The sequence below is a fragment of the Convolutriloba macropyga genome, chromosome 5, assembly GCF_964194025.1.
Source record: "Convolutriloba macropyga chromosome 5, txConMacr16.3, whole genome shotgun sequence".
NCBI lineage: Eukaryota > Metazoa > Xenacoelomorpha > Acoela > Convolutidae > Convolutriloba > Convolutriloba macropyga.
Window position 1 is genome coordinate 42,322,370 of NC_134472.1, and position 22,468 is coordinate 42,344,837.

The 22,468-nt window shown below is 35.9% G+C and overlaps 1 protein-coding gene across 1 annotated transcript in view; it reads left to right on the forward strand.

Moving 5' to 3' along the window:
• Nucleotides 1–22,468, forward strand: part of LOC142339398 (uncharacterized) — a 105,269-nt gene that overhangs the window by 53,633 nt on the left and 29,168 nt on the right. Inside the window, exons 2-3 of the mRNA XM_075389416.1 lie at nucleotides 4,037–4,458; nucleotides 8,200–8,719. Coding sequence (XP_075245531.1) covers nucleotides 4,037–4,458; nucleotides 8,200–8,719 — 942 coding nt within the window. The remainder of the gene's footprint in view (nucleotides 1–4,036; nucleotides 4,459–8,199; nucleotides 8,720–22,468) is intronic.

Here is a 22,468-nt window from a genome sequence, read left to right on the forward strand (position 1 = left end):
TGCTGTTATTCATATGCCTTCAAGTGAGAACAACTCATACAAAATCACGAACTTGGCTGCTACATGGTTTGTCCCTCTTGTTATCTATTTTGACTTCGAGTCTTTCTTACGACCCGTGTCTTCTTGCAAGGGACCAAGTGATAAAGCCTTTACACAGGTCAAGGAGATACATGAACCGTGTGGCTTTGCGCTAACAGTGATAGATCACCACTCATCAAAGCCAATCTTTCATCATGTAGACAGTTCTCCTGCTTGCATGACAAATTTTGTCAAAATGCTTCACAAACTAGCCAGAGATATTCATCAGCAGAAAAGGAAGCACCCTTTCTTCAAAGGCGATAGACGAAACTTGGGAAAGTCTAACGCTACGCACTGTTGGATTTGTGAAAAATCGTTTTCAGAAACGGAAGATCCAGAGAACACAATTGACCTGGACCATTGCCACTACAGTGGTAAATTCTTGGGATGGGCACATGAGAAATGCAATCGCTTGAGACGAAATATCAATTTCACCCCTGTTGTGGGTCATAATATTCAAATTTATGACTTACATCACATTTGCTTGGCACTGAATAACTGCGAGCCAACCACAACCATCAGCGTCATACCAGCCACCGACGAAAAATACATATCAATGACATTTGGTGTGCTTATTGACACTTTCGTAACGGAAAAGGGAAAAACAGTGAAAGTTTACGAATATCTTCGATTCATAGACTCCTTCAAGATGATGAACAGTTCTTTAGAGAAACTTGTTGAAATTTTACCCGATGACCGTTTCGAAATAATGGGGGCAATGTTTTCTACATTATCTGACGCTAACCTTCAGCTACTTAAACAGAAAGGCTACTACCCTTACTCTTATGTGACTAGTCGGTCCAAGTTCAGTGACACCAGTCTCCCGCCACTGAGCAAGTGGGGTAACACTCTGGACGGAGGGGCAGTGAAGGTAACGGAGACTAATTTACAACATGCACGCAGGATGTGGGAAATTCTGGAATGTGGAACACTGCAGGATTATCATGACTCATACTTGAAGCTCGACTGTGCACTACTCGCATGTGTTTGCGAATTCCATCGACAGTTGAGTTTCGATACGTATAAACTGGACTGTATGCACTTCTTCACCCTACCCAATATGGCTAAGGAAGCATCACTTAGAATCTGCAAAGCCAATGTCGAGTTACTGACTGAGCGCGAACACTTGGACATGATTGAACCTGCAATTCGTGGTGGAGTCACATCTGTCTTCGAAAGTCGGCGCTTCACTGCAAATAACTCCTATATTCCCAACCACGATAGCACGGAGGAATCCTGTTTTGGTTTCTGTGTCGACGCTAATAACCTTTATGGTGGCGTAATGCAATTAGAGAAACTACCGCTCGCCGACTTTGCGTTCAACACAGATATTCAACTTCAAGAGATTTTGGACACCGCCGATGACGCTAGCATTGGATACTTTGTAGAGGTCGATATCTCTTACCCGCCGAGCCTTCATGATGAGCATCGCGATTTTCCGTTGGCGCCCACAAAAGACGTGGTTGAAGATGAGTGGTTGAGCGATTACCAGATCGAATTAAAAGAACAACACAATCTCCCATCTTCCAAAGTAAAGAAACTCCTGCAAACGTTCTTTGATAAAGAGAGATATGTGGTCCACTACAAACTGCTGAAACTTTATGTCCAACTCGGCTTGGTAATCAGGAAAGTTCACAGAGTGCTTCAATTTCGACAAGAAAACTGGCTGTCGCCATACATTACACTAAATAGTGAAAAGCGGCAAGTTGCGTCAAACAAGTTTGAAGAGAACTTTTATAAACTGATGAATAATGCAGTTTATGGTAAAAACTGCGAATCGAAAAGACGCAGAAATAAAATAACAATCTCACGAGATGCCGAGCATGCGCTGAAGATAATATCCAGATTTGAGTTTGATCGCTATATGATCTTTGGGGAGAATTTAGCAGCCTTGACCACACGACCAAAGTCCATTTATTGGAACACTCCCACTATTGTGGGAGCGACTATATTAGATCTTGCAAAATTCCACATGTACTCATTCCATTACAATGTCATGCGCCCCAACTTTAATTGTCGCCTTCTTTACAGCGATACAGATAGTCTCCTTTATGCGATAAAAAGCGACGATTTTTATACAGAGTTATCTCAGAAGCCTCAGTCAGTATTAAGTCATTTTGATTTCTCAAATTACCCACCCAATCACTTTCTTTACGATACCACTAACAAAAGAGTCGTCCTCAAATACAAGGACGAATTCGCCGGCGACTATATTACTGACTTTATCTGTTTGAAGCCGAAGCTGTACTCCATCCTGTCAAAAAGTAAGTTTATTCTCTCATAAAACAAAATTGTTAGTTGTTGTATAAAAATTCGTATTGGGTTAATAGGCATCTGGAAGGTGTTAAATCGTATTATATTTACATAGCGGGTTAGTAATTATAATAGCACCTAATTTTTCTCATTTCTTTCTTTCTTTTAGGTTGTCGAAAACTTTCAGCAAAAGGGGTGACGAGGGCCGCACAACAACATCTTCGCCACGTCGACTTCCTAAACACTCTCAGCACTGGAAACCACCTGCGCTCAGAGAACACCAGGATTGTGTCCGACCACCACAGGCTGCAGACAGTTACTACAAACAAAATTTGTCTGTCAGCTTTTGACAACAAGCGCTATATACTACCCGATGGCACAAAAACCCTCCCGTTTGGCCATTATGAAATTGTCGATTATGCTATCGATGAAATTGATTGGAATAACGACGATGTGGAATGGGATTATGACGATTTTAGCGACTTACTTTTGAGCTCTAGCCCAGATTGGGATAACAGTTTTGTTGTACCACATTCCTCTCCAGATACCACCCAAAGCTCCAACACATGGCAACCACCAGACCCCGGTTTTGTCGCTGCTCAGAATATAAATGATTCGGATATTGAAAGTAGCGATATCGTTGATTTCGATGCCAGTTTTGAAGAAAACTCTACGCCCGATAATCCGTTCATTAATTTTGAGGCAGAAGAAGCAAGTGAAAGCGAGTCAGAGGGCCCAGTGTGCAAAACTGCAAGCCGATATTAGTGTGCATAATTAAATTTAATTGCCCAGAGAGAGACACGAAAACTGAACCAGTGTTGATTTTGCATGCAGTGTGATATTTGGTTTTAATTTAATTTGTTTGAGTGTTTTGAAAACAAAAGCAAGCGGCGAGACAGAAGGCAAAGTTAAAGGGAAACAAAAGCGGCAAGACTCAAAAGGGAATGATTGAATAGGAGAGGGATATAAACAGCGGCGGAAAGATTTTATCCCGCCTATCCTATTCCCACTTAACCGCCACTACCTATTATCCTATGGTTAAGAGTCGAATGATAACCCCCCCTTTCTTTACGTAGGTATTATATACTACTTCTAGCATACCATTTCCATGACAATAGACTTTTATGGCCCATCCAAGATCGTAAAACTTTTTGTACAACTTCATTTTTTGAATTCAAAAATGCCTTTGCGACAAATAAGGAGATTTCACACCACTCAACGAAACATTAGAAAAGTTTCGGGCGTTCTATTAAGGAAATTTTGTTGAATGAGCAACATCATTGCTTCTTTCCACTCTAACTCGATTCTTTTTAGCAAAATATTGTTCAAAAAGAACACTTTCGATAGCTTGAGAAAAAACCACGATTGTCACAGAGAAATTTTTTATACGTTGGTTTATTTATCACAGCAAAGCACTCTTCTGTTTGTTTGTATTTTCAGGATTTTTCAATTTTTGTTATGTGATGTAGATTTAGTATTGCAAATAGCCTAACTTTGAGTAAAATCATGTTTTTCATTGCAACTTATCCAAAATGGGCTGGGCGTGATTTGTGAGTGCAATCTGTATGTTCACAATAAGTACTGTCTTCATTACTCAATTTCAATTCATTTGCTATTGTGATCAGCTGAGAAGCGGTGATGTTTTGGCATGGGATAATAAAAGCAGCTGTTATCAATCTTGTTATTGTAAGGCTTATTTGTTAAGGCTGCGACCAATGAAGAAGGGTGATCTGGTGGCAAACTGCGACTGTTCACTTGTGGAGGCACACAAGAACCCTCTGTTCACAGTTGATGTTGCTCCTTACGTGTTGCCTCCTCTGGGCATAATTGAGAAACAGATGGGAACTCAGGAAGAGCGACAACAGTTGAAAAATTCATTGGCTCAGGAACAAAAACGAGTAGGAGATCTGAAACGTTGTGCAAAAGCTCGAAACAGATTCTTTGCACATAAGTTTGATCCTTACCCAGATGCTGAAGAGCATGCAACGAGATGCGAAGATGATGCCAGACGGAAGTTGGAGAAGGGGTCAAAGCAGCGGGACATAATTGGACAATATCCTCAGTATCTAGTTGCTACATCAGGAGGACGCCACGTCTGCATCTATGTCACTACTGAGGCTTCGAGTAGTAAGTTGTTGCCTTTTCAAATTGTCCCACATAAACTTCGTTTCTTGTAGTGCTACCATTAACTTAGTGTCAATACTGAGGTATATATAATGTCAAAAAAAAACAAAGTACTGAATACTTTTAGTCTAAGTAATAGTTTTCTGGGAGTCTAAGTTAATAGGTGAGTGAATTTCCGGCTAGATGCAAGTGCTGGTATCCTGTTATCACGTTGTAGGCAAGTGCACGTTGGTGGTTTGCTTCTAGAATTCTGTAGACGGTAATGCTTGCTCGTAGACGTCCTTCAAACTTGGGCAGTTTTCGTTGGATAGCCAAGATTACGTGGGGTGGCTTTGATCTCCCATGTTTTTCAAGTACTTGATTTTTTTATGATTGTTTTTGTGAAGTTAGCACTTAGAGCGTTTTTCTGGGTGGACTGATTCGCAGTGTCTGCATTGTTCTGTGTTCGAGGGTTGTATGTTGCCAATTTTTCGCTTATCTTTCTGTCTTCGGTTTTATCGTTGAAAATACGAATGGGTTTTTTGGAGTGTTGGCTTTCTCTTGAGGAGTTCATAGAAGTTCTTTCGTTCAGTCTTTACAATGTTGGCAAATTTGCATGAAAGTTTCTTCAGATTATTACTAAAGATTATTTCTTCAGATTATTCTTCAGATACTAAAGATCTTTTGTACTGTCTTCAAAATTGCTTTCACGAATATGGGAGTTCTGGAAAAAACGTTTTGTTTTCTGCCCAGATTTTATATCAGTTTATTGTAGCGACTGAACTGCTCTGGACACTGATGAATAGTGAAGAGAACATATCAGAGACATGCTATAAATATCTTTACACAACATTTTTTAACCACTCAAATTTTGCATTGTCATAATTGCGATGTTTAGCTAGAGTGAACATTGAGAGTGCGTGCAATTGTCGTCCAGTTAAAACAATTCACTGTCGTGCATTTGATTTGTCGTCCTGTTGGTCAGCCCAAACTCTGTCGTATGCTACTTTTAGTTTGAATTAATTGATTATTTGAAAATCATCAATCAAAAAGCCGCTCCCTTTTGGGGTAGTCGGTCAACTTGGGGGCAGCAAGTGAACTCCTATATGCGTATATCAATAAAACGCATATATCAAACGTCAAGACACCATAAATAAATTAAAAAAAACACCATAAATAAATTACTCCTGCTTCTGCAGGAGTATGATAGACTGCACAAGATTATTTAAATCGAGATTTGAATAATTTATAAGGTTAAACAAGACAATCGCCCCTCTTCTACTACGGTTCCAATGGAGGCTTTGACAACGGGACTCTGGCCCATTGACCACACACCACGAAGGCAGAGTATGGGGCTGCGCAAAAGCTAAGTTTTGTCCTGATGTATGTAATCACTTCGGAATTTGAATGTTCTTTCGCTGATTCTTGCTGCCAACCTCTCCATGGCTTTCGACGCTGACGGGCTAACGCCCCCAGTTAAGGAGAAGATCAGTGGACAGCAAGTGGCCTTCTTGGATTCAAATACTATTTGTTCATACTTCAAGTTTTGGCCTCAAACTTTTAGATTGAGGGCAAAGAAACTCACGTGAAATAAAGGTACCTAATAAAAAGGCTTCTCTGGAGTGATTCTGCAACAAGCGGCACCGACTCATTGCTCACAAAGTGGGGAAACTTCAGTTGCAGAGGCAATTTTTGAAACGCCACTCAATTTAGGCTAATTCCTCCGATCACGAGTTGATTTTTACCTGACCAAAGTGGGGAGAACGAGAACAAATTGCAAGAAAGACCTACTTCACGTGTGGAGAAATGAAATGGACTGCTGTTAGTTGATTCGTTGGACTGTTGAAATGTTTGTTAACTATAGTTGTGATAACCAAGTTAATTTACGTTTCATGGATTTGTTGCTGAAAGTTTTCATGACTTGAGTGACGTCGTTAACTTTTTTTAGCTGTAAACTGAGTGTAGCTATATCGTGGTGCTCGTAGTTTTTTTTACTATTCAAAAAGTTTTGATCTTGCCGAAACAGGAAGTGGAGCGAAAATGCAAATGATTTTTTGGTGTGAATTTTAAAGACGACTGAGGAAACGGTTTTTGAACAAAATTTAGCTTTCTCGCTAGTGGTTTTTGTTCACATGCGGCTATTTGACTTCGATTTTTCACTATTTTTTCGTTTCTAAATGGTTTTTCCTATCCATTCATGGTCCAGTCTAGGTCTAGTTATTTGTTTATTTGATAATAATTCTTTGATAAAAATTCTTTGCTTTAAGATTTCTCCTGTTATGTTTTTTGTTTCGTCGTCTGATGTTCTTTTTCCGTTTCACATTTGTGCAAAACAAATTCGCTTAATGAATTCATCCTCTCACTGACGGCATTTGCGGGCATGAAATCATTTCTCACTCATTCTAGCGAAAGTTTAGGTCATTTGCGGGATTATATTTTGATCATACGTGACTTATCTCACTCAATAAAATAACTTTTACACTTTAAAACTTATATTTAGTTTGAATCAGTTTAAGGTCAAAAGAACTCATATGTGTAATAAAGGTTCCTAATAAAAAGGCTTCAGCGGATTGAATTTTAAGAAGCCTTTTTAATTTGTCGCTGAATGTTTTACATAATTTATTGTGCGGCGTCGATAGCTTTTTCAACTTGTATCTGTATGTGTGTTCTATACATGGAAGTCTATTTTACAGCTATTCCCCCGATCTACCGGCTATGTTATCTGCTGGAGAAGCCTTTTTAATTTGTCGCTGAATGTTTTACATAATTTATTGTGCGGCGTCGATAGCTTTTCAACTTGTATCTGTATGTGTGTTTAATTGCTCTTGAACGCAGTTCATAGCAATTATTGTAAACGTGTGTGTCTTTTTTTTTATGCAAAATTTTCGCTTGACGGTTTTGACTTTTCGAGTGACTTTTACGCCCTTGACTTTTTGCATTTCGCGTGATCTAAAATTCTCTCTCAATCACAATTTCAAGCAGCTGAACTCAATTGGCGGCAATTTAATACTAAAAGTCAAATAAAAAGTGCGCCGAAACTGGTGTCATTTTTTAAATTTAAATCTTAATATTGGTATTATGTTAACCTCTAATATGGTTATTTGAAGCCCACTATAGAACTTCTTAGTCCCATTTAGGCTACCCCTCCTCCCCCCCCCCCCCCCCCCCGACTGAAGCAGGCTGCAATTGATTAGAGCTCCCACTAGTCGTTCAAGAGCAATTCTTCCGACGTTTAGTCGGTTATGTTCTATACATGGAAGTCTATTTTACAGCTATTCCCCCGATCTACCGGCTATGTTATCTGCTGGAGTGCATTCCGTCCGACAATAGTCCGCTATGTTTGTTATGTGCTAACTTTTTTTATCCAACCATCGCATTACGTGGCCAATGTCGGAAAAGGCAAATTACGAAACCAATTTAAGCATGCAGAGAGGGAGTTTTCTGAAATTACTCAATTGGGCTTTCTTTCATTTCGGTAATTATATACTGTATCCGTGGGAAAGAGGTAATTATGAAGCAAATTCACTAGTTTCGCTTAGTGCAACTAGTACACATACGCTTGTTACACTAAGCAAATTTGTAACCACGCAAAAACTAAAACGCTCACCTTTAAACATTGGTCGTGAAAATACGAGACGAAATCGAGTATATATACTCGATTTTTCAGCCATTGGCCATGTAATGCCGAAAACAGGATTAGACCTGGCAGCAAATCCACAAAAACTTTATATTGGCTATGCTTTTTTCTATCGTTATTTTGTTTAGGCAAACTGATTCTGCGCAATGTTTACGAAGACACAGAAGGCGACGAGTTCTATTCCATTAAGTTCACGGTTATCACGAAACGGAAAGTCAAGGCACCTGACGACGATATGGACCTAAAAGTTCTTGTGTGCGCGGGGCTCAAAGGCCATTTCAGGGTAATTGACGTAAGCAATGGAAAACTACTGTTTTCTATTGAATCAGCCGCTGGTCAGGGCATCAACGAGATAGCAGTTCACCCGAAGTATCCAGAAATAGTGGCATGTGTGTCAAAAGACTTATCTCTGAAAGTATGGAACATTGGCACTTGTAATCTGGTTCTCGTTCTCCACTCAAATGCACTCTATGGTCACGTGAGTGAGCTGCTCACCTGTGATTGGTCGCCTGATGATGGGAACAAACTGATCTCGAGTGGAATGGATCACTATCTAGTGTTGTGGGATCTGTCAGAACGAAAGTACAAGGACGCGATTGCCTTCTCTTACGTATACAAGGAGAATCAGAGTTCAAGCACAAAGAGAACGTATGTATAATTTGAAGCTGCAATTTGCTCAGCGGAGTTCTAATAACAAAGATTGTAGCAATTATTAATAGCCGCCGTCAGCTTCTCAACGGCTATTAATTAGGCGCTCTCCTTTTTTACATCCCAAAGAATTTGAATTGTATTGGGGCGCTGTTTTTTTATAAGATCTGTTCACACAATTTCATGATTTTTGAAGTCTAATTTTAAAGTAGTGAGAAAACGGTGTTTGAACAAAAATTTGCTTTCTCGCTGGTGGTTTTCCAAATTCAGTCATAGTCCGTTATAGGTCTAGTTAATAGCCGCACAGCGATAGCTGGGGCTATTATTGGCCTACTCTTGGTTTTTTTTTATTCCGTCGTCGCGATTTTTGTTACGACCATATGACGTCACAACCACTTCAAATCTGCTTTTTGTTCATTCGTTCATGCAATTTCAACTGAAGTGCGTGCGTGACGTCATTTTCCGCTCTTAGTGGAGCGAGTTTTTTGTTCATTTGCGTGATTAAATTTTTGGTCACACTTGACTTACCTCACTCACAAAAATGACTTCCTCACATTGAAATTGACTTTTATTTACTTTAATTCAAAGAGATAAGGTCAAGTGGGTGTGTGTCACTCTAAATGAAGGTTATTAGAGAGCAGCTAATAGAGGCAGCAAAAACTGTTACAGATTTTTAATCAAAATAAAACATATCAGCCTTTAATGAAAAGACGAATTTTTTGGTCTGTGTTTTTAATAGCCGCACAGCGATAGCTGGGGCTATTATTGGCCTTCTCTTGGTTTTTTTTTATTTCGTCGTCATGATTTTTGTTACGACCATATGACGTCACAGCCACTTTTTGTTCATTCGTTCATGCAATTTCAACTGAATTGCATGTGTGACGTCATTTTTCGCTCTTAGTGGAGCGAGTTTTTCTGTTCATGCGCGTGATTAAATTTTTGGTCACACTTGACTTACCTCACTCTCAAAAATGACTTCCTCGCTTTGAAATTGACTTTTATTTACTTTAATTCAAAGAGATAAGGTCAAATGGGTGTGTGTCACTCTAAATGAAGGTTATTTGAGATCAGCTAATAGAGGCAGCAATAACTTATACCGATTTTTAATCAAAATATAACAGATCAGCCTTCAATGAAAAAACGAATTTTTTTGGTCCGTCTTTTTTACTGTTTTTTTAGACTGCAGATCTACGAAGCTATTGCGGCTTTTTTCTGGCAATCTGCCAGCTATGTTTTACTGTTTTTTTAGACTGTAGATCTACGAAGCTATTGCGGCTTTTTTCTGGCAATCTGCCAGATATGTTTTTTCTTCATTCAATGAAAACTCTTTGAATTGTACGTCGGAACTTGTCCTGCTATGTTTTTTTTATTAGCCGCGAAGCGATAGCAGAGGCTATTATTGGCCTTCTCTTGGTTTTTTAATAGCTGTCATCAACCTCTCAAACGGCTATTATTTACGCCCTCTCCTTTTTTACATCTCAAAGATTTTGAATTGTATTGGGGCGATGTCCTTTTTTAAGATCTGTTCACACATTTCCTTGATTTTTGAAGTAAATTTGGGGTAGTGATTTTGGTCACGCCGAAAAAGGAAGTGGAGTAAAAAGCGAGTAGTTTTGCGGCGTGAAATTTCTTTAAAGCTCTAATTTTAAAGCTGAGTGAGAAAACGGTGTTTGAACAAAAATTTGCTTTCTCGCTAGTGGTTTTTTGTACACATTGCGGCATTTTGACATTGATTTTTTAAAAATTTTTTTATCTGATTTTTTTTTCAGAAACGGTATTCCCAAATCACTCATAGTCCGTTGTAGGTCTAGTTTTTTGTTGAGCCAATGAAAATTTTTTGTATTGTACGTCAGGACTTCGTCTGCTATGTTTTTTATTCGCTTTACTTTTTGATAACATTTTTCGTTTTACATAAGTCACGATTTTCATACTTCTCACAATTTTCACACACACTCACTTCCTTCTGACTTATTCCACTAACTGTTTCAACTGAATGGATTTCAATTTCTTTCAAGCATGGAATTACGTAATTTAGTAAGTACTGTCAATGTCAAGAGAGGAAAATCAAAAGAAACGTGATGACCGATAAATCCCTGTCATTAAGTCTTTTTGAATTAGATTAGCAAAGTCCATTATAGCGATTGCTAGCTGATATTAGTATTAAGCTGAATACCCTTCAGCTTACAAGGTGAAGTAATAATAGGTTTAGAATCTAACAAACTGCACACTGAATCAGAAGAATTTTTATGAAACTGAGGACAAAATTTTGTCAATTTCTATCTCATCTTTTTTTCTTTTTCGGTTTCAATCCCGATGTGCGTCTAGCGCGTCAGCAGCGGCTTTTTTCCCGCAATCTGACGGCTATGTTTTTTATTTCGCCAAGATTTTTGTTAAAATCATATGACGTCACAATCACTTCAAATCTGCTTTTTGTTTATTCGTTTATGCAATTTCAACTGAATTGCGTGAGTGACGTCCTTTTTCACTCTCAGTGGAGCGAGTCTTTTGTTCATTCGCGTGATTAAGTTCTTGTTCACACGTGACCTACCGCACTGTCAAAAATGACTTCCTCGCTTTGAAAATGAATTTTGTCAGAGATAAGGTCAAGCGAATGTTTGTCACTCTAAATGAATGTTATTTGAGAGCAGCTAATATAGGCGGATATAAATTATAAGATTAATCAAATTACAACATCTCAGCCCTTAATGAAAAGAATAAATTTTTTTGGTCTGTCTTTTTGATTTTTTTGAGACTGCAGATCTACGAAGTTATTGTGGCTATTTTCTGGCAATCTGGCAGCTATGTTTAATTCGCTTTACCTTTTGATCACGTTTTTGGTTTTACGTAAGTCACGTTTTACTTCTTTTACTGTTTCAACTGAATGGATTTTAAATTCTTTCACGTATTGAACTCCGTAATGTAGTGAATACGGTCGAAGTCAAAAGAGCAAAATCGAAAGAAACGGGTTGAACATATAAAGCACGGTCATTAATTCATAATGTATTAGGTTATCAACGTTCATTAAAGCGGTTGCTAGCTGGCGTTAGTATTATGCTTATTAGCGTGCAGTTTAAAAGCTGAATTATGTGTAATTTTTTAGAATCTAACGAATATGTAGAATTTACACACACATCAAATAAGAACAATTTGACACTTAGAAAAATTCTGTAAATTTCTATCTTGTTAAGTTTTTTCTCTTTCAATCTCAATGTGCGTCATTCGGGTCAACGGCGGCTATTTTGCGAGAATTTGCCGGCTATGTTATTAGTCGTGTGGTCTTTTTATGCGATTTTTTGGTTCACCGGTATTTTGTCAGACCCTTCTAACTTTTTGTCCTCAAAAACGGGGTGAACAGGTAATGCCTGGAAGGCATTAAATGGCTGAGCACTTCCCTTAGAGCCTTGAGACTTACTAAATATCCGTGAGCACTTCCCTTAGAGCCTTGAGACTTACTAAGTATCCGATTCACCTAAACTTTTGAGAGTTTAATGGTGTGAGGAGCGGTTTTTATAATTTGACCCCCCACAGTCACCCCTCAGTTTGAGAGAAATTCGCGCGACGTTAATTGGTTGTTTACGGCTGCGATGCTGTGAGCTTAGCGTAGCTATTTTGCAGTGTTTAATTGCTCTCAAACGAAGTTTGCGGCACTTAGGTTAATCTTGTTTGTCTTTTTACAACTCGAAGTGGAGTACTGGTTTTCTATCGGACTTTTTGACCTTCAAAAAAGGCTTTTGAGAGGACTGCCCATATAGGTAACTGTTTTTAGCCGTCCATTTGCCTCAATGTTTTTAACCTACAATTTGGACCTTTTTAGAAAAAGTTTTTGATCGATGCTGCTTTAATTAGTAGCTCTCTGAAGTTGATACCATAAGATTTTGCTGAGCCTTATAATTCATTGTGTAAAACTCTTTCAATTGTAAAATGGGCACATATTTCTCAAATTTAAAATTAATTTTTGGATTTTTTCATTAACTTCTTACTTTCTGTATCTTTGAGTGCATGATTTTCTGACAAATCACTGCATATGGCAACTTTCGTTTGGCAATTCATGCTTTGAACAACTGATTGAACGTGAGCTCTTTTCTGTTTTATAAAATTGTACACATGGTAATCCGTTCTTGCCATATTTGTCAAATTATTCTTTGTTTTTGTTCGTTTTAGTTCGTAGAAAAAGCCGGATCAATTCTGTATCGGCCTCCCAGCTTATTGGGAAAATATGTTTCATGACCCCAAGCGCACGTGCATTCTTTTTACATGGTAACGTGCTATATAACAACACATAATTTGTAACTGGGGTCATGAAAAACAATAGATCCAGAAAGTCATTCTATGTTCAGTTGTTCAATTTCGCATTATTAAAAACTTTTTTAATTTTTGAGGTTCAACCTTTGAAATTGGATTAAAATTTGTTTTTTAGATACATTTTTTAGATACAATATATTTTTATATTTAATTTTAGCAATTTGACTATTTTCTTAAAAACATATTTTAATTTCTCACTCTAATAATTTTTTCACTTTTTTATGTAGGCAAAAGAGTGACTATGTAATGTTTTTGAGCAATGATTGCTAAATAAATATAAGTACTTATTTTTGATGGATAATTTTTTTTTAAATATATTTAAAACGGGATGTAAAAGTGAATGCCACACGTGAAACTAAGTGTTTAGTCAAACGGCTGAACGAATCGGAGAGCACAGAAAGAGTTGTTTTCTGTTTTTATCGTTTTTTTAGATAGAGAAAGAGAGCGAAAAAAGTGAAAAGTTCTCGCAAAGGGGGCAAGATTTTTCGGTTACGTGCGGCTTTTTAATGAAAATCGTTTATCACAATTATCTAGGTCAGATGTTGCATCTAAGGCAGTTGTTTCGAACCATTTTGACCAGCTTAAGCAAATATTACACTTTTAGACTGTTTCTAGCTATTTTTTTAACCGTTCTGCCTATTTTAGCTCTTTAAGATATATTTGTAATCTTATTCAATTTTTTATAGCCTTTGCGGAGGTTGTGTGCTCTGTCATTTTGATTGATAAAAATTCAAATGTTTTGTGGGGAGACTGGCTAGTTTCGAGCAATTTTTGCCTATTTTTTTGTTTTGTACGGGTCTGCCTGATCTTGGGCTTCTTGCTGTAGTTTTTCTCGATGACTTAGTTGAAAGTTATTTAATGTGTGGTGCTTCTATGAGGTGATACTTCAAGTATTAGTTAAATACGACAAGTATTGGTTTATTTGTGACAATTGGATTCAATTCACTTTCATCACTAGAAGCATCCATTTTTTCCTCTTGCTCAAAATTTGTTGCATCTGATTCGACCACTCCATATGCGTTTCCTACTTCTCGTTTTACTTTTGTTGGATCTATTTGGACCACTCTATCTGCTTTTCCTTGATTCTGTTCATTTATTAGCTTGTTTCGTTGCATAAGTGATAACTGAATAGCTTTGTTTTTATATCGTTCTTTTTCAATAATTTCGCTCTTTCGGGTTTCCTTCGTTATAAACATTCGTTTTGGAAATAAAAAAGCTCTTCTGTATGCCTTGATTTTATCAAGTAGCAATAGTATAAAGAGTCACCCCTTTTAACAGTTCGGATTCTCTTCCAAGAATTTTAACCTTTTCCCTCAAATTTGTTTGTTTAGATAAATATTTTGGACATTTTGATTGTTCGCGAGTTTCGATTAGTTGTTTATTAATTGCAACATTACCGCAACATTAGCGTTGAGAATCCACTCGCAGAGAAATTGATCAAAGTGTTTAGAAGCTATCTTTATCAGTTTTTTAAAATTGATGTTGCTTGTCTGAAGCATTTGCCTCAGCATACGTAGTTCACTCTGTCTCATTTGTTGTTTGATATTACGGCTGACTGTACGTAGAAAATTGATGTCCCGATGGCACAATGCTGGTGCAGTAGCGTAAAACGTCTGACTTCTTTGAGTCTAAATCAATTAATAAATGACCAAAAGACTGCTTGGTAGCTTGCTCCTAACTTTCTGCTAGAAATTGTGTTGTTGAGCTGTCGACCAATTGAACCAATTTGTTGAACATGACGCGGTGACTTGAATAAAGTGATGTGTTTTGTATTCAAGTCGATTGTTCTCGACCACTTGCTTTGTTGTAATAAATTGTGCTGAAGGTATATAGCACTTATATTCTTGTGACGACCTGCAGTCGCAAGTTTTGAAAACTCCTTATCGTTAAAAATTGAAGACTCAGAGAACTTCAAAGCTTGTAAATTTTTTAAACTGTGTATTCAATTTTCTCTCTAAGGATCAAAGTTTTGGCTTTTCGTGCTGAAAGAAATAAAATTTGAGGGAAATTTAGGTGAGAAAGTGTTCTGTTATTACATTTTTAAAAAAGCAGTTCAGTTTTGCCACAAGTGGACCAGACGCTTCCATGAAGAGACGTTCGCTCTTTGAATTGATTTTATTCATAGTTTTAGGTTTAGAAGCAGGTAGCCAACTGTGTAAGAGAGGAGCTAGAACCATAATGCTGGCTCCTCGCAATGCAATTAGAAAAACTATAATAAAAATTTGAGTAAAACAAACAACTTCTGATTGTGGCACTCTTGAATTGAAAAATCTCCACGATCTCCTTTCTTGTTGATTATCATCAAAAACGAGATCGGTTATGGCACCCCCGAATCTAACTGATCCGTAGTTGATCTCATGGGAAACACGGTTTTTTTCTAAAAAAAAATGAATTCAAGCAAAATTTATTTTTCAAATCAACTGGAACATGATTATTAGTTTTGTTAGTCTACTATAAAAATTCATTAAGTTGTATACTGAGAGTTTTTGTTCATTTTTTGTAAGCAACTGTATAGCTTGCTCTCATGCTATACTCCATTCCGTAATATGTAACAGAATCCACACATCCTGGAGTCAATGTTGACTTCCAACAAAGAAGATTTGCAGACTTTATTATTTAAATAAATAAAGACTGAAAATACTCTTTCCTGATTGGTTAAAATAGAAGAAATACCTTTCCTTCGATGTTTTACTATTTTCCCTTTCACTTCACCTTTTAGTTGGTACCGATCAGAGTCATACCCAAACCTGATATAATAATAAAGTATATTTCTCTCTCTCTACTCCGCTCTTGTTTTGTATTGAGATATACGTTAGACTTTAGCATTGGGGCCCGTGCACAGGAAGCTCAGATAGAAGAGTAACAGACTAGAGATATAGAACTTTAGTTAGTCAGGTAAGTCTCACTATTGTAATATAGTCTTGAGATACTCTAAGACCTCAGTAGAGTAACCTCTCATGGTAACCCTACTCGAAACACGTCTTATCTGGTGCGACCAGTCGATTGCGTTACGAACTAAAACAAAAACAAACCAAAAAATCCTTAATTTCCCTAACGGAATTATTATTGATAATCACATCATTTAACCTACATGTAACAGCATACTAATGGCTACCAGCCATCAAACACATGACTACCAGTCATTTCCTAACACCATTTACAATTGCTAGCGATTGCCCGCAAGAAAACCGTGAAATTATTTACAGAACAATAATAAATTTGAAGACTAACCTCTTCAAAGAAACAAAACATATACAACAAATTAACATCCATAGAAATCATCTGGCTCATTATCTACCAGTAATACCACTGGATAGAGACCAACTTAACAAACACTACACATTCACCTTAACAGATGAAAAAGGAAATGGAAAAATATTCTATAATTTCCAGAATGAAACAAGACTATCTGATATATTCAAAACATTCTTGAGGAGACACGAAGATTCCCAAGATAGAACAAAACTAACAGCAATACCAAACACAACATACGAAATACTACGGAATACAATCGGTTATTTAACCCAACAACAGAAACAAATACAATCAGTAAATGATAAATTACGAATTGACATAATAAATTACAATTGGCTAACAAAAATTATTGAACTTAAAACAGAATTAAAAACAGCAACATTAGATGTAATTAAAATTATTTCAGAATTTACATTCCTATTCTGGTTAGATAATTTTGAACACATTAATGTCAAAAGAATACAATTTGGAGAAACATTTTACGAAGAGGTTGAAAACTTATGTGACGACCTCAAAAACATCTGGAACAGTGAGAACTATTCGTCACACTTTGAAAGCACACTAAAGGTAAGTTCAGACAGCTTGAATTACATGGAAGGAATAGAAAATTATGTAAAAATTATGGACCAAGGACAGTCAGATTCTTCATCATTTAATTTGTCAAGAAGTTTGACATCAACGTCAACACCAAAAGACATTCAGGTAAATAAAAGTTTACAATCAAAATAAAAATCAACAATAAAACCGGATAAACCATTAACATCAAATTTATTTGGCCATCTAAACAATATAGCAGACGAAATATACATTTCTGACTCAGATGAAAAAGATCTCAAATTTGGGAACTGGCTACCGCCATCAGTAAATCAGAACGTTAGAAAGAAAAATCAGTATCCAACACAACATAATTATAATAGATATAATACATACATTAGCTCATCAAACGATAACTGTGAAAATCAAGAGCTATACTGGGAACAACAAATGCACAATTATAAAGAACTAAAAGATGAAATAACAGAAAAAGTAACAAATCATACAAGTAAACTAATAGATAACCTAGAAAACAAATTTACACAAATAAATGAAAACATAGAAAGAAAAAAAAGAAGAAGCAATGGAAATGATGTTTAACAGACTTGAAAGAACCATAGATGACATTAATAGACAAAATAATCCACGAACGGAAAACAGATACACAGAAAATAACAAAATACAAAATAATAGACAACAAGAAAAGCGTTCACGAAGAACTAATTCAATCAGAAAAGAAAGAGAAACAACAGTCGTAGAACCTCCTCTACCATTCTATAAACAATTAACATCAATGAGCATAAATGAAGAACCACAAATAGAACAGAACATTAATAGTGGTTGAGTACCAACAACAATTAGACCATTCGACGGTACAGACCCAGCATACACTGTTGAAGAATACTTAAATAGCATTGTAGCAGCAATTATATTTAGTAGTGGCATAGAACCCGTAAATAAACCAGGACATCACCAATGGAAAGTAAAAAGAGCAGCTTTAATTTTACATACTCTACAAGGACCAGCTCAAAAGTGGTACTCCACTCTACCAAGTGAAACAAAACTGGATTGGGAAATATTCTGTAAAGGATTCTCAGACAAGTTCGTTTCAGAGAAATCAAAACAGCAAGCAAAAATAGTGTTACAACAACTACAGAAACATACGAATGAATCCCTACGATCATTAGCATTACGAATTGAAACATTAGTAAAAACAGCATATTCACTCTATACAGTGAACTATAGAAATAGTGTAATGAACCAAACATTTATCAGATGCTTGGACAACGAATTAAAAACATCTGCTTTGAAGAAACATGCAAACCATAAACAAACGCCAAGAGAACCAGAAATGCCATTCAAAACATTAGTCGATAAAATTGACCAAATGGACTTAACAAGAACAATAACGAATAATCATAAAAGATTATATGAAGTCAACCAAACTACGTCAAATATCAACGAAAATCTCAAACAAATGAACGCAGCTTGTAACAATATTACGATCTAAACCAGAATGACCTCGAACAGTTTGACGGAACAATCTGTAACGTTCTTAACGGATTTAACAACACATATGATAGAAAAAACTTTAAAGGCAGACCAAAGTTTGCACTATTTTGCAGCTATTGCAGCTCGCACGGACACACGAAAGGCAGCTGCTTTAAAAGACCACGACGAGAAAGCATTACACGACCAAAAGAAAAGTCATTCTATGGAGACATGAGAAATAACCAGAAGCTACCAAATAGAAAAATTGATTCAAACAATGTTAATGGACGACAATTACCATCAACATCACCAGTTTACAACAATTCACGAAGCAGAACACCATATAGATCACAATCACGAAATGGATACTACAATATTTCCATTACTAAAAATAACAGAAATCAACAAGATTACAGGAACTCTTACAGAAATAACAATGATAGAAGTGGCAGCTATAATAGAAACAATTATAATAGAAGTAGAACTAATAGCTACAATAGAAACAGTAATTATAACAGATACAACAATAGTAGATCAAACTCGAGATATTCGAACCGTAGTTTTTCAAAACAAAATTCCCCATACAACAGAAGTAATAACAATAATTACAACAACAATATATATAACAGACAAAGAAACTATAGCAGAGGCTCAAACAGAAGTGATAGATATAGACAACGATCAAATAGTAACAATAGACATTATTCTTACAATAACAGAGAGAATAGAACAAGTTCATCAAAAAGAGAACAAAGCAATAGATACCAACCAAGAGATCGCAGTAAAGACGGAAACAGTTACAATAGCTACAATAAAAACAGAATAAACAACATAGAAGGACAAACAAAAAATGATGATCCACCTGGAATAGATGAGAGCGAGTACTCCTCAGAATCTTCTAATGTAGACCAAGAAATATTAGATAAATTTTACAACGCAAACGAAAACACATGCAATACAGTAATAAATACACTAGAAAGCAACCATACCTGGATATTACCGATGTACCAATATAACAAACTAGAACAAGATTTTACAAAGCAGAAACCAATACTCGAAATCGATTCCCTATTAGATTCTGGAGCAACATTAAACCTCTTGAACGAAGATACATGGAACGAAATAAAATACAACAACCCAGAAATACAACTCGAAAAAGCTAACAAAACACTTACAGCAGCAAATAATACCACCATAGAAACATTCGGGACAGTAACACTTAATTTAACACCAGAACGAACGTCGAACAGCAGAAATAAACTTCAACGAAACTTTAATATCTATTTCTATATAACACAATGCAATCATAACATTCTTGGAACCCCGTTCTTCAAAGAGTATATAGAAACCTTTAATGTGAACACAATTAAACTAACAATAAATACTAACACATTTATAGATAACGATATTACTTTCTTTATGGACAGCACAAAAGGATATCCCTACTATTCTAGATTATACAAAATCTTCAATAGAGAACCAATGTACTTTGAGGAAAACCAGCACAAATGCATTACCTTTCCAATACCAATTTTCAAAGAAATGGAAGTATCAAGTGGAAAAACAATTAATGAATCATTCTACTTTTTTGAACCAATAAACAAATACCAACACTTTATCAACATATTTCTTATCAACAAAAATCAACATAAAATAACCATCAACACTGGATTACTCGGCTTTATATATCAAAACATCATTTTTAGAAAACACAACAAAGAAATGTATCAAACAAACGCAATAGACTTATTTGCAGCATTATACCATTTAACAGACGAAAACGAAAACGATATCAATGAAATATTAAATATACAAGACAATGAAACAATTGAACAAGTCGCAACATTTGAAAGAAAACCTAATTTCAAATGCAAATTCAATATTAACAAATACACTGAAACAGAGAAAGAATTCATCCAAATGTTTGATTTCCAACACATACTAACACAAGAAGAATTTGAAAAAGTAGTATCAATCATATTAGAATACAAACAAGTTTACGCAACAACAAAATTTGACGTCGGAAAAACTAAAGTAAAACTGACCCTACCAATGAAAAAAGATGCAATCTTTAAAAAACAAAGAATCAGTAAAGTACCGCTACACCTTCGAGAACGAATTCAAAAACTACTCGATGTATTAAAAAAATACGACATAATTCCACCTGTCAATAAAGAACAACTATAAACGGGAAATACCTTTACAAACCCCGTAATAATACTACGAAAAGGAGAATCCTTAAAGATCGTATTGGACGCTCGATACTTGAATAGCATGATAGATGAATCCAAATGCAATTGGCCCATTGAACCTTTTTACGTGGCACTAACACGAATAAACGGAACAATATTTACAACAGCTGATCTCAATAGTGCGTACAACCAGATACCACTAGATGAACAATCAATGAGATACACTCATTTCACAATTTGCAATCAACAATATTGCTTTAAACGATTATTTTATGGAATATCAATAGGACCCGCAGCCTTTGCATCAATACTAACACACTTTCTTTACCCCTTAATCAGAAAAGGAACAGTAATCACCTATGTTGATGACATTTTTATCCAAACAAACTCGTACGAACAGATGTATGAAACACTGATAGAATATCACAAAATACTATTGAAAGAAAACTTTAAAGCAGCAACTGATAAAATATATTTCATGCTAAAAAAGTCAAATTTCTAGGACACATTATAGAAGACAAGAAAGTAAAACCACTAACTTCAAGAATTGATGGTTTCCAAAAACTGGAACCACCAACAAGTATGAAAGCACTCCAAAGATACCTCGGAACAATAAATTTTCTTGCAAAATATGTCTACGGCATGCAACCAATACTACAACCATTATATAACCTACACAAAGAAAGTGATTTCAAATGGACAAAAGAACATCAAACAATTTTCGAACAAATGAAAAGAACAATAACACACAATTTAGAGTTAACAATGCCAGATACTACGAAACCATTCTACATAGTAACAGATGCTTCGAATACAGGCATAGGAGCAGCATTACTACAACAACATCCAACTGAGAAGAACATGAGATTAGTCTCAGCGAATTCAAGACTCTTCACACCTATAGAAATGCGACTATCCACACTAATTCGAGAATGTTCAGCGATAATTTTTGCTCTAACAGAATATGAATTTTGCTAACAGGCTCAAACCATCCAATTGTATTATTTACTGATCGCAAACCGATCATTTACCTCTTCACTCAGAAAAACAAACCTAACCATAGAGTCTACAGATTTCAACTCATTCTAATGAAATTTCCAAATTTACACATTATTTGGACAGAGGGAAAAAACCTAGCACTCTCCGATCTTCTGAGTAGAACAATTGATGAAGAACATTTTACTAAAACACGTGATATAACAGTGGAAATACAAGAAAACAAAGTTTTCCTTCGCGAAAACACCTTTTGCAAATAACCTAGAATGCAAATACAGCATATGTAACAACACAAATGACGAAACGTCAGAAAAAACACACTACCCAGTATTAGCAAACATACATAACAACTATTTCGAGATAAACATTGATAAAAACGAATATCATCCAATTTCATTCGAAAACCGAAACTAAAACCAATTTAATACCAAAATATAAACCAGAAATAAAAAGCTGGCAATCTCCAATAGTAGAAAAAGACGTCTCATTATTGAGAAAAACCTAAAAGGACCTTATACAACACATCACGATGATGACTACCTAAGACTGATCAATAACATAAACAGAAAAACAAAACAACAACCAAATTACGAAAACACGAAAATATCAGTTATCTTCTATAACGAAAAAACAAAAGTAACAGAAGAATTAATCAGAGAAACACAATTATTAGATCCTCTACTTCACAAAGTAAAAATGTGGAAAAAACATAACAATAAACCAGACTCAGTAACAATTGAAATACGTGGAAACAAAGGACTATTCGCTTACTTTAGAAAGTTAGATAGTTGATAGTTAGATAGTACTTTAGAAATCATTAATAGTTGATGAACGATCTGGAATAATCAAAATAATCATAATCATACACAAAAAATCGATACAAAGAATCTGTTTACCATTGACATTATTACTCTGTACATTCTATGAGAACCATTGCATTGACCTAGTAGGTCACACAGGCCTTGAAAAAACAACGTAA